Genomic DNA, 14409 nt, shown 5'->3' with positions numbered 1-14409 from the left:
AGGATTGGGTTAAGGAGTTGAAACGCAATGATCTACACATAGAAGACTATTATTAGGAAATGAGAAGGATAATTTATTCGTCTCTTGATCACATAGTTTAATTAAACTTATGAGATTTCTTAGTTGGTTGAATATTTTGTATCACTAATTGATGTTAATAAGTTTAGTAGAGACAACATATAAGGATAGTGATTTGTAAATTGTTGGTGGTAAACATAGATTAGACAAGCTCCTTTTATAGATGATAAATTAAGTTGGTGTAATGTTGGTTTTGAAAAAGATTTATGATTATGAGAGTTCCTTAAATTAGCTTGGTAAATGTATCTATTAAGTTTAAGTAATATAAACCTTATATTTAGCTAAGATGAATAGTAAGTAATCCTAAGTGAACTACTTCTTCGATGGAGGTTATCATTTAGATTAATAAAATAGTTTATATTAAGAACAATGAGGATTGATAATTGATATTACTTAATAGTATTGAAGTGAAATCATGTTGTTGGTTTTGTTTATGCGATATATGAAAGGTTTTCTTATGTTGTCGTTGTTGGAAGTTCACTGAATTGTGGAAAGGTGATATACCTAGTATATAATAAGAATTCTAATTGTAGCTTATCATTTTGTCAAAGTATGTATTATATTAATAAGTGGACTGATGTGGTAAGTGTGTGATAGTATTCTATTTATAGCTAAACGTTCTAGAATTGGTTGGGTATAAGTCTATAAAGAAGACTAATTAGATGAAAGTTTGCAATAAGGTAAAGATAACAGAATCTGACTAGAGTTATCAAAGATGCTATGTGGAATAATAGTTTGAGTATACTGTTTAAATGAGTCAACCTAAGTAATAACCTACATGAAGTCGAAGAGAGGATTAACTAATTACTACTAATAATAACAAGAGTACGGGGATTAGTCCACTTTAACTACGGATTAGATTAATGAAGATATGGTTAATAAAGTATTTTAGTTCCAGTAGGCCTAGTTGGCTACCTAGCGAGTGTAAAAGATTCTCGGGATAGTTTGAAATCAATTTGGGATTATTAGTGGTTGAGAAGTGATGATTGAAAATTAGGAATGTTGAAGCTTGAGAGTATAAGTGCTTGCGCTTTTGCGTGTGCTATATGATTTCGTTTATGTAAAGGTATAGTGTCTTGTGTTGTCTATTATGATGTGTTTTGAGAAAAAATATATGATTTGATTAAGTAAATGAATTTCAAACGAGATCTCTGCAAATGAGATGATTGAAATCCAATGCCAACAAGTTTGCCCCTTTTGGTCTTTGCTCCTTGATATTGCGAGTCAAGTCGAAGTAGAGATTTTCTTTGCTCCTTGATTTCGCGAATCAAGTTGGAGTAGAGATACAAAAGATGATGGTAGAATGGAGGCTGGATGCCTAATGTCTTGCGAGTTTGAGATTTTGGTTTTTTTTTGAAAATAATTGTTTGCAAGTTTCGAGGACGAAACTTTTGATAAGGGTGGTAGTATGTAATAGCCCTATTTTTAAGAGCAATTATTAAATGTTGATTATACTTATTAAGTTAATTATGTTTCAAACTTCCTTATTTTATTTGAGTTCGAGTATGACTTATATTATCATGTTTGTAATGTATTTATTAATTAATTTTATGGAGTTATCATTATAATATTATAATTTGGGTTTTATGTGCAATTAATTGAGTGGTAGGTGGCTAAAATGGGAAATAGAGTTGGTTTACTTATCTAAAACCTTTCCTATCAATTTTGGAAACCTTAAGAACAATTACTCTTTGTCGGTTTACTCATTAGACCCAAACCCCCCAAAATCTTCTCTCTCCCCCCGTATTCTAATCCCCAAAACTGAAAAACCCAAAACCCCAATTGAGGAAACCCGAAAACCCTCTCTCGCTCACCTTCGCCTGCGTGTCGCCGGCGATTCCTTCCAGGCTTTGCCGAAGTTTCCCCCCTGCTGCTCGTCGGAGCCTCGTCGCTTGCCTGCTACAACTCGCTGTTTTCTCTCTCTCTCATCTGTTTTGTCGCTGTTGTTATTGATGCTATTCGCCGCCTCTTTCGCCGGAGCTTCCTCCTCGGCCAACGCTGTTGTTGGGGTAGTCGTTGTTTGGTTACTGTTGTTCCCCCCCCCCCTGCGTGTTGTTGTGGTTGTTCAGCTGCGACGGTGCACCGAAGCCTCGAAACCCCTTTTATCTCTTGTTCTTCGCTGCTCTTGTGAGCAGAGGTATATCAACCTCTTTATTTTCCTCTTTAAATTCTGATTTCCAGTTTTGTTTAGCCTAAGTTGCTGTTGTTATTGCTGTGGTGTTGATGTGTGGTGTCGATGTTGGTGTTGTGTTATTGTTAGTGGTGAAGTTGTTGTTATTGCTCTGTTGTTTGTTGTCGTTGCCACGCTGTTGTTACTGCTGTTGTAATTAGTTATATGAGTAGTAGTTATTGGTTCTTGTTCTGTTCTTGGTGGTGGAGGTGTGGTGGTGTTGCTGTTATGGTTGTTGGTGTTGCTGTTATATTATTGTTGGTGGTGGTGATGTTTTTTTGTTGATTATGCATTGTAGTAGGTGTTGTTGGGTGGGTGGTATTGTGGCTGATGTTGTTGTGGTTATTATTGTTGTTGTTGGAGTTGTTATATTTGAAGATAAGTATAGAAGTTACATAGAAATAGTTAGTTTCTATTTAGGAGATTTAGTTTAAATTAGTTCTTATTTAGTGAGGATCCTATTGATTATTGTTATTATTGTGAGGTTATTATGGAGGATGATTATGGAGTTTGAGTCTCATTTGGAGACAAAGATTAATGAAGGAGGTTGTGTTGTTGGAACTGGATTGCATTTCAGGTAACTTTTATGTTCAGTAAAATAATTTACTCATGCCCATGTGTGTGGATCTTTGTTCTGTTTCGTAAATAACTTCGTACTATGGCCATAGATATGAATGTGATGATGAAATGTCATTGATTGATTATGAATACGCAACTGTTTTGCTGGCTTAGTTTATGAACTGAAAATAGAAAGTGGGCAAGGTATGGGTGGAGGATGGTTACTCTTTGACCTGATACGGTCGGCTACGCTCCATAACGAACCTTGGGGGTAGTATTGCTGGGCTCCATAACGAACCTTGGAGGCAGCGTTGTCCTTTGTCCGAAGCCTATACTTGCCACTGATTGTTTAAGAGAGTGAGCTATGCCAGCGTTGTAACGAAATGAAAATGATTTGAGAAATAAATTGTTTATAACGGGCTGAAGTAAAGGTTACGAGTTTTCCACTCATTTTAGAATTTTGTTTGTTTTGTATTTCTCCCCCTTAATTTGCAGGTTTGATGTTCAGAGCTCGGAATTCAAAGTGGAGCAAGATCAAGGTGTCATAGTGGCTTAAGGATTACGCATGTATTTTAGATAGTTGGTTTGAGATAAGTTTTCGATATTTCGTTGTATATAATATTTGGGAATATTAATGGAGTTATTGGTGTAATTAAGGATATTTTTCCGCTGCGAAGTAATTTATTTAAGAGTTAATTATTATTTATGGATCTTAAGTGCGTTTAGTTAGCAGCTCGAAAGAGCGGGCTGTTACAGATGGTATCAGAGCAACCTTGCGACCGTAGGCCTAGTTGGCTACCTAGCGAGGGTAAAAGATTCTCGGGATAGTTTGAAATCAATTTGGGATTATTAGTGGTTGAGAAGTGATGATTGAAAATTAGGAATGTTGAAGCTTGAGAGTATAAGTGCTTGCGCTTTTGCGTGTGCTATATGATTTCGTTTATGTAAAGGTATAGTGTCTTGTGTTGTCTATTATGATGTGTTTTGAGAAAAATTATATGATTTGATTTAGTAAATGAATTTCAAACGAGATCTCTGCAAATGAGATGATTGAAATCCAATGCCAACAAGTTTGCCCCTTTTGGTCTTTGTTCCTTGATATTGCGAGTCAAGTCGAAGTAGAGATTTTCTTTGCTCCTTGATTTCGCGAATCAAGTTGGAGTAGAGATACAAAAGATGATGGTAGAATGGAGGCTGGATGCCTAATGTCTTGCGAGTTTGAGATTTTGGTTTTATTCAAATAATTGTTTGCAAGTTTCGAGGACGAAACTTTTGATAAGGGTGGTAGTATGTAATAGCCCTATTTTTAAGAGCAATTATTAAATGTTGATTATACTTATTAAGTTAATTATGTTTCAAACTTCCTTATTTTATTTGAGTTCGAGTATGACTTATATTATCATGTTTGTAATGTATTTATTTAATTAATTTTATGGAGTTATCATTATAATATTATAATTTGGGTTTTATGTGCAATTAATTGAGTGGTAGGTGGCTAAAATGGGAAATAGAGTTGGTTTACTTATCTAAAACCTTTCCTATCAATTTTGGAAACCTTAAGAACAATTACTCTTTGTCGGTTTACTCATTAGACCCAAACCCCCCAAAATCTTCTCTCTCCCCCCGTATTCTAATCCCCAAAACTGAAAAACCCAAAACCCCAATTGAGGAAACCCGAAAACCCTCTCTCGCTCACCTTCGCCTGCGTGTCGCCGGCGATTCCTTCCAGGCTTTGCCGGAGTTTCCCCCCTGCTGCTCGTCGGAGCCTCGTCGCTTGCCTGCTACAACTCGCTGTTTTCTCTCTCTCTCATCTGTTTTGTCGCTGTTGTTATTGATGCTATTCGCCGCCTCTTTCGCCGGAGCTTCCTCCTCGGCCAACGCTGTTGTTGGGGTCGTCGTTGTTTGGTTACTGCTGTTCCCCCCCCCCTGCGTGTGTTGTTGTGGTTGTTCAGCTGCGACGGTGCACCGAAGCCTCGAAACCCCTTTTATCTCTTGTTCTTCGCTTCTCTTGTGAGCAGAGGTATATCAACCTCTTTATTTTCCTCTTCAAATTCTGATTTCCAGTTTTGTTCAGCCTAAGTTGCTGTTGTTATTGCTGTGGTGTTGATGTGTGGTGTCGATGTTGGTGTTGTTGTTATTGTTAGTGGTGAAGTTGTTGTTATTGCTCTGTTGTTTGTTGTCGTTGCCGCGCTGTTGTTACTGCTGTTGTAATTAGTTATATGAGTAGTAGTTATTTGTTCTTGTTCTGTTCTTGGTGGTGGAGGTGTGGTGGTGTTGCTGTTATGGTTGTTGGTGTTGCTGTTATATTATTGTTGGTGGTGGTGATGTTTTTTTGTTGATTATGCATTGTAGTAGGTGTTGTTGGGTGGGTGGTATTGTGGCTGATGTTGTTGTGGTTATTATTGTTGTTGTTGGAGTTGTTATATTTGAAGATAAGTATAGAAGTTACATAGAAATATTTAGTTTCTATTTAGGAGATTTAGTTTAAATTAGTTCTTATTTAGTGAGGATCCTATTGATTATTGTTATTATTGTGAGGTTATTATGGAGGATGATTATGGAGTTTGAGTCTCATTTGGAGACAAAGATTAATGAAGGAGGTTGTGTTGTTGGAACTGGATTGCATTTCAGGTAACTTTTATGTTCAGTAAAATAATTTACTCATGCCCATGTGTGTGGATCTTTGTTCTGTTTCGTAAATAACTTCGTACTATGGCCATAGATATGAATGTGATGATGAAATGTCATTGATTGATTATGAATACGCAACTGTTTTGCTGGCTTAGTTTATGAACTGAAAATAGAAAGTGGGCAAGGTATGGGTGGAGGATGGTTACTCTTTGACCTGATACGGTCGGCTACGCTCCATAACGAACCTTGGGGGTAGTATTGCTGGGCTCCATAACGAACCTTGGAGGCAGCGTTGTCCTTTGTCCGAAGCCTGTACTTGTCACTGATTGTTTAAGAGAGTGAGCTATGCCAGCGTTGTAACGAAATGAAAATGATTTGAGAAATAAATTGTTTATAACGGGCTGAAGTAAAGGTTACGAGTTTTCCACTCATTTTGGAATTTTGTTTGTTTTGTATTTCTCCCCCTTAATTTGCAGGTTTGATGTTCAGAGCTCGGAATTCAAAGTGGAGCAAGATCAAGGTGTCATAGTGGCTTAAGGATTACGCATGTATTTTAGATAGTTGGTTTGAGATAAGTTTTCGATATTTCGTTGTATATAATATTGGGAATATTAATGGAGTTATTGGTGTAATTAAGGATTTTTCCGCTGCGAAGTAATTTATTTAAGAGTTAATTATTATTTATGGATCTTAAGTGCGTTTAGTTAGCAGCTCGAAAGAGCGGGCTGTTACATCGGCATTCGCACAAATCGCTCCTCGTCTCACACCACCTCGCCGACATTCGCATGAACCACTCGCTTCTCCTTTGTCGTCGCTCACACCAGATCTAGGGTTGGTTAGTTTTTTATTTTAGTTTGTTATTTTTAATTTCTTTTGTATTTGTTGGTTTTTGATGGTATTTTTCGTATTTTTTTGTTAATTTTAGGTTGTTTAGTTCTATGGAATTAATTTGAGATGGTTCGAGATTAATTTGAGATCTAGGGTTGGAGATTTCCTCGATTTTTTATAAATTTAGTTTTTCGAATTTTAGGTTTATTTTATTTTGTTTTATTTTGTGGAATTAATTTGATTTTATGTTGTTAATTCGTTTGAGAGAGATTTATGTTCAAATTTTGTCTTGATATTGTTATGAGAATCAATATTTAGGTTTAATCTGGATGATCTTTGTGAATTTCGTTGCTAGAGTTTTGCTTTGCTGTTGCGAGACATTTGCATCAAGTTGTCTTGAATTTCTTATGTAAGAAGAAGTTAGTTGTGTTTTCTGATTAATTTTCGTTTTTTAGACTATGTTGTTCTCGCCTTTTTCAAACTTACCAGTTTACTTCCTAAATTTCTTGATATTTAGAAGTAAAATAATGCAAATTTTTTTGTTTTTGTTTTTTTGGGGTCAAAAGGGCTACGGTTATGGTTACTTCCTAAATTTCTTGATATTTAGGAGTAAAATAATGCAAATTTTTTTTTTTGTTTTTTGTGGTCAAAAGGGCTGCAGTTATGGTCAAAACCACAGCCCTTTCTACAAAGAAGGGCTGCGGTTTGGAAGGGCTGCGGTTTTGGGCCTAAACCGCAACCCTTCGTTGCGAAGGGCTGCTGGCCAAAAACGCAACCCTTCCGTTTTTTTCCACTAGTGGAACTTCATGTAAAGTCTCGTTTAGTCGGAAAACTATCAATAGTGGGCAAAAGGATGAGAATCATGGTAAAGCGGGATCCCGGTGGCAAATTGACCAGTAAGCGCACAAGGTGAAGGACGGTACACAAGCATGTTGTGTCGGAAATCCTAAGTGGAACAAAGGATGTATTGTTCGAGTGGGAGCAATGTGAGTGTGTTTTTAGGACAATGAGAAGCTTCTTTGGCTTAGGTGGTAATTTGTTTTATTGAAGTTTGATGGGACTTCAATGTACTTCTTTGGTTGGAGAGGAAGTGGTTATCTTCCTTAGTTGTAGAGGAAGGGATCTTCATTTGGTTGTGTTTGTCTCTAAGGTGATCCGACCTCCGGGTAGGAGGGTGTGTAGGTTCATGGAGTGATGGTGCAATAATTAGGAGGTTAGTCATTAAGAATCAAAGTTGGTGTAGACTTTGATGCCTTTTTTATTGGAGTTGGTGCAAACTTCAATGTTATTTTCCTTGGTGTAGAGGAGATGTGTTGTCATGGGATGCTTGAGGTATGCCATGGTTTGGACACGACTAGAAATTGTTTTTGCAGTGGGAGTTGTGTGTAGGATGATGAATGAGAGGATGATCAAGGTATGAAGTTTTCTTCACTTACACGGTTACACCTATCTCCAAGTGGAAGATTGTTGGGTATATGGCGTCATATGGAGCTCAGGGAGGTGTATGGGTGTGGAGATGAGGTTGCGTAGAGGGAAAACGTCATATGGGACATAAGGCTGACTTTGTCGCACATATATCTCAATCTATAAATGGTTTTGAGGTGATTTAAATTGGAGGTGGTAGCTTGTTCCAAGAGCTTTCTAACGTTAGGTCATATGCCCAATTTCGCTGAGAAATGAGAAAGTTATGACTGTTTTACGTAGACTGAGGCTTCACCCGATCGGGTCGAGCGAGGGAGCCTGATCGAGCCCACAACGAAATCAACAACATACTGTTTTGAGCATCGCCCGATGTGATCGGGCCACTTCACCCGATCGGGCGAGACATCGTATTACGACTCGGGCGTGTCTTCGCCCGGTCGGGCTCGAGAGCAACTTGGCGTTAAGCGCCCGATCGGGCGGGGGGTGCGTTTTGCACGGTTTTGATTCTAAAACGCGTTTTCTCGAAGGAGGAGTATAAATAGGTGCCCTAGTACGGCTTTTATTGTATTATTCATCATTATTCACATATTAAAGAGAGGAAAAGCTAGAGAGAGATCTTGGAGAGCTTTTGTAACCTTCTTTTGAATATTCATCGATTCCTAGTGCATATTCATGGTTTTTCTCCCTGTTCTTGGGTTTCCACGTAAAAGTTTTTGTGTAATCTTCCTTGCTTTGTTATTTGTTGTTCTATTATTGTTTGCTATTATTTTTAGATTGATAGTCAATAGGACTTACATGTACTTGTTGCCAAAAGAAACCAGTTGCGATCCAAACTAGTCAAGCCGTCGGGAATTATTTCACTCTCTTGGGTTATGGAACTTCTAAGAATATATAGTCGTTGGAGCCTATTTTGAACACAGAGAGAAAGTGGTCTCTTCAAAAATTGAATTTTAAATTAGTTAGGAATCTTTTGTTTGATACATTAGTATAATCCTTTGGATCTTCCAATATCAACAGTTAGATTGTGTTGCTCCTTTATCTTCCAAAAGGAAAACAAATTTCTCAGAGTTATTTCCTAGAACCGAACGAGAATACTTGGTTTGGACTTTATGGTGGTGGAGGAACTAGATAAGTTAGAGCATATCAATGGTTGTCCTATGGTTTGTGGTTATGAATTATTTTATTACTTCCTCAATCTTCCACCTCATTCATATCTTACTCTTTTCGATCTCATATATTTCTTATTCCTAATTGTTTCCCTCCAATTTGTAGTCGTCACATTTCTCTCTTCTACTTTTAACATACCCCACCATATTTTCTCTCTCCTCCAATTCCTTCTTTGCTCCTCTTTTTTTTGGGTTCATCATGAAGGGTTGAACATCAATTTTTTGGCCATAAATTTTCTCTCATAATAAACTAATATTATTGTACTCTCTCTCCTCATAATCCACTCAAACGACAACTGCTGTTGGATAAGAGTGAAATATCTGATAAAAACCATCACTGCTAGAAGTTTGATGGTTTTTAACCAAAAAGAAAAAAGAAAAAGAAAGGCAATATCTTACTACAACAAATGGTATGGGAGGAGATGATTGTTTGGGTGTGTGGGGAGATCTTGTTTGGCTGAATAATTTATGAGCTTCTAATCCTAACAATACTTGATTTTAGTGTATCATAAAGACAATCAACATGACCCTGTCATTAAACAACTTTAAACAATTTAGTAAGGGGCCTAGGGGTGATGATGAGTCTAGTGTGGTCGGATCATCTCGATCAAAGCTCGTCTCTTGGTGGCTCGAGTCGGATCCCAATCCGGCTCAAGACTTTAATGAGCTGAGCTGAGCTAGGCAAAGCTCGACTCGACAGCTTGTGAACGGGATCCATTACACTTTAATATAGAAAAATAACATATTTATATATATACTTAAATATATTAACCTAGATAATAATAAGTTAATAGTTCCATTGTCTAAAACAAAACCTATAAATCTCAAATATTAAGAAAGGAGAAGAAAGAAAACAGGTAAAAACTAGGGGTGATAAAGAATCAAGCTTGTTCGTGAATAGTTTGAGCTCAGGTCGTTTAATGTTTGGCAAAGCTTGGCTCGAACAAAGTTCGGCTCGTTAAGCTTCGAGCTCGGCTTAGACTCGAATAAACTTAAATGCACACAAGCCGAGCAAACCACAATTCGGACTTGGTTCGATCAATAAGCAGCCCTAGTAAGAGCAACATATCCCCCCCCGGTAGTATCAATAGTAACTTTCATATTAATAACTGGATGTCTAAGACTTAAAAAGTTCAAACTCTACTTGACAGTTACGGCCCGTTTGGTAGTTGGTCATAAATGGTGGTAATGGGAATGAATTTGTGTGTAAATTTGTGAAAAATATCATTGTCCATTCCCATGGTAATGCTAATTTATCCTAAAGTGTCCACTTTCCTTCTTGAATTTTCATTCCCATCCAATACCACCTTGTTAGGTGGTAATGAGTGGTAATGAAAATTGCTTCCCCTTGGAGACAAAAACACAAGTTTAGGGGTGAGATTGCTTGTCCATGGAGAAAATATGCCTTCCCATGGAGATTTTAAGGGTGCTTCCCTAATAAAACTATACTTAAAATTCATTCCCATTACCGCAATTTATTAACGACTACCAAACGGGCCGTTAGTGGTAAGAGTACTCTTAATGAAGTTCCATCATATAGTGAATGACAAGTCCATGTAATGAGATAATGCTGATTAAAACCCAACACTTTCATATAATAAAACGATACCCTTTATTCAAATGACGATACTTCATACTAAACGTACTAAATCCAAGAACAACAGCAACATAGTTTCAGATTACCATTAAAACCTTCAGCCTCTTTTGTTATGCTGAACTTTTAGGAAGGGAAGAGTTCTGCATTTCAACCACCTTCTTCCATGAGTCCCTGCTTGAAATCTCCTCCCACCACCTACCCACATTATCTCTCGACATGAACAGCTCTTTCACATCCGTACCACTCACTAAATACTGCGTGTTAGGCAAGTGGGAGAGATCAGCTAAAGAGAACTCATCCCCGGCCAAGTACCGGCTCTCTCCTAGCCTCCTCTCGTAGACATCAAGCACTTTGGCTAGCTTTTCTTTGCTCTTTTCTATCAGCCCTTCGTCTTGCGGGATGTTCATGCGTGGGGCAAATGCTAGCTGAAACACTAGACTTCCTGTTGGTGGATTATAGCTCTGGCTCTCTGCCTCTATCCACTGTTCTATTGATGCTTTCTCTAATGGATTAATCCCGTACAGTTTTATGTTTCCTTGGCTTGCATATTTCTCTCATATGTAACGGCATATTGCTCTTGACTCTGCAATCAGTATTATTTGTATACACACAAATGTAGAACATGAGATTTCTAGCATGTTGTAAGAATGGAAAAGAAGTGAAACTGAAGATAATAGTAATGAACTGAAGATGTGACTCTTCCATACAGTTACACAAATGACTGATCAATAGGGTCTCAGAAATTCTAAAAAAGTGTATGATGTCTTTAAGGCTTAAGCTATTCACACATTCGTCATATGCTATGTAAGCTTCTAATTATGCTATGTTTTGGATTTCTTTTGGTGTTCGATATGATGCAAGATATATCTAACACTAAGAGTTAATTGAACTACCCTGTATAATGATGAAACACCTGAACTGGTGTACCAATAGGAAACACCATCAAGCAACTTTACAACAACAGGACTAAACACAGGGGAGTCCCGTTTAAAGATAAAAACTTTCCAGTGAAGATTTACGAACCATCAGGATGATATACTAGAATCTTTAACATAGTTTGGTTAGCAACACGGAAAGGAAACGAAGGGGAGGGAGGGGGAAGGTGCAGTTCCAATTTCCCTCCAAATCTCTCCAATCTTGAAGGGATGATGTTCATCAAAGAAGGACCCTTTCCTTTCTTTTTCCTCCCTTTCTTTCCATTTTCTCTTAGCAAACAAAGTGTAAGTCTTAGGGAAAGAGAGATACAAAACTTTTAGTTCCCTATATTAAGTCTTGCAACGAAATGTAGGACTGACCTGATCAAATGCAACTTCCCCTTGCCCATAAGCTGCACACCATTTTTTTTCTTATGTTACTCGGACAGTCAGACTTGGACACGTATAGGACACAGGTATAACACCTTATCTGGTCCAGCTATTTTATGAAATTTCAGGATTTTTGCCCAAAATAAATATGTCTAAGTGCACATAGCTATTTAGAGTGTCGATGATTCGACACGAGTATTTGAAGTAAACTAAATAGTCCAAGCAACACAGCTATTTCCAAACACATACTAGCAAGGACAATTCTTAGAAACAGGATAAAGTATTGGTTGCATCTTTTGCACACACTTGTTTCTCCGTCCTCACTATTATGACATTGTCAATATGCACAATTAAAGGGTAAAACTTGACTAACACATAAAATCTTGAAGTGATATTTCATTTGGTATCATTGTACTTTTGGCTTTTCCATTTGGTACCACTATTTTTCAGATATTCTACATGGTACCACTATAATTTGATTTTATTCTCTATTGTAGCATTCAACTAAGTAAAGTGTTACTTTAAGTTAGAATAGGCTAGAGTTTTATTTCGATTGACATGTTTTAATTTGCGTTAAGGTTTTAGTAATCGTTTTAGTCGTTAAGGTCAAAGTTGAGGTCATATTTGACAATAAAAAGACATAGAATATTATGATCATTTTTATAAAAATTTTGACTGCAAAATAGAGCTTTAAGGGTTAAAACGACACCCTAAAATCTTAATTTATTAAATTTTTGCAACTGCAAATAGAAACATGCAAATCCAAACAAAATTGTATTCTTGTTCAACCATTAACTAACATTTTACTTAAAAAATGGTATGATAAAGATTAGTATTAAATTAGAGTGGTATCATGTGAAATTTTAAAATAACAGTGGTACCAAATGAAAAAGCCAAAAATTCAATGGTACCAAATGGAATATCCCAATCTTGAATAAGTATAAGTTCATTACCTAATAATATTAACAGCCTCGTAACAAGAATTGAACGCCAAATACAAGTATCAAACTTTTGAATTCATTGCATTTATATAAAACGGAGGAAGTAACTAACTTCAGGGATACGCGTTTGATATAGCAACACATGCAACATGTATTTGCAAGCCTAATAAAAGCCCTTATACTTTTAACTTTTTTTTTTTTTACCCCCTTTTGGAAATCCATCCGAGCTCCCTCGCACTGGTCAATCACCCAAAGGCCCAACAGTCCCCAACCCCCTCCCTAACAATATTGAAATTTTTGCCTCCACCAGAATTTGAACCTTAGATCTCTCAGGTGGAAGATAGAAAGCCATACCATTAAACCCAATGTTCCTTGATTATACTTTCAACGCCTATGCTAATCATATCAGCTCATACCTATACAATTACATACAATATTTGAAATTCATATGGAAATTCAAATATCTAATGAAAACTATAGAATAGAATTAAAAAAATTACCAAAAAGGGTAATGTTGTCATCTTGGTAAGCTGGTACTTGACCGAAAGGCTGTGATTAAGAGTTGAACAATTAGAAAATGAGCAGAAAATAAAGATAAGCAATAAAATTGGAGCTTCAAAACGAATACTGAGTACCTGAATTTTGAGGTATTCAGGACTCTTATGTTCTCCTTTAGACATGTTGACACTGACGAGCTCGAACTGGACTTGTTTTTCCAAAAGACATACCAACACTCTTGACACTGCCGTTGATAGCGGGGGTCCGTACACTTTTACAGGCGTGGCTGTCATTTTTTGTAGGCTCTTTGAGTTGGAGGAGATGTTATCAAGTCAGTGAATGGAAATTTTAGTCAATAGTAACTACACTTCCGGATGATTTTGATTCTTGAATTTGAAGACCCTGTGCCAATTAAAGTGACTAACTTTATCTTTTAGAGTAGTTGCGTTGATGACGTTATCCTTTCCTTCATACTAGTGGTTGAACCTCCTGGTCCACCGAGTAGGGTTGTGGTGAGAGTACAGTCTGGATTAGAGATGACAATGGGTAGAATTTGGACAGGGTCCTCTAGAATCTAGATCCGTTTTTTGGGCAAGGATCCAGATCCTATCCGGATCCATAGGGTAATGAAAATGAGGATCCAGATCTATATGGATCTTACGGATCAGGGTCCTAAACGGATCCAAAATGGATCCTTAACTATTATCTTTAAACTACCTTACTTTTTCACAATAATTAAAGATTTTAAACAATAAAGTCATCTAATAACAATCAAAAAATACATTTAATCTTTGAAAAATAACCATTGCAACTACTTACAACTATTCAATTTATCAAACTGTAGATTAGTTATCAACCCAATTTTCAAACTTAATTATCCAGTAAATTCGCACATAAATCACATATTAATTAGAACAATAATCCGAAATTCAACGAAAATTCGTTTTACATGTAACAACTAATATTATAATATTATGATAATATAATATTAAATAATAATATTATAAAAACGGGTAAACGGATCTGGATCTGGGTAATAATTTAGGACTCGATCCAGATCCGTTTTTTCCAAAGAGGATCCAGATCCGTTTTTTCCAAGGAGGATCTAGATCCTACCCGAATCCATAGGGTCCAAAAATTGAGGATCCATATCCGTCAAAAATGGATTTGGATCCACGGATCCCGGTAGGGTCCATTACCCATTGCCATCTCTAGT

At 36.9% G+C, this 14409-nt stretch overlaps 1 protein-coding gene across 1 annotated transcript; it reads right to left on the bottom strand.

The window, feature by feature from the left end:
* Positions 1–10371: 10371 nt before the first annotated feature.
* On the bottom strand, positions 10372–13645 carry LOC104885166 (glutathione S-transferase F10-like). Its single transcript, XM_048646288.2, is given in 3 exon segments — positions 10372–11033; positions 13196–13244; positions 13331–13645. Coding segments are annotated over 3 exon segments (678 nt in total). The 5' UTR covers positions 13487–13645; the 3' UTR covers positions 10372–10560.
* Between the last annotated feature and the right edge of the window lie 764 nt (positions 13646–14409).

Source organism: Beta vulgaris, chromosome 1 (genome assembly GCF_026745355.1).
Source record: "Beta vulgaris subsp. vulgaris cultivar EL10 chromosome 1, EL10.2, whole genome shotgun sequence".
Classification (NCBI taxonomy): Eukaryota; Viridiplantae; Streptophyta; class Magnoliopsida; order Caryophyllales; family Amaranthaceae; genus Beta; species Beta vulgaris.
This window is presented reverse-complemented; position numbering and strand designations above follow the sequence as displayed.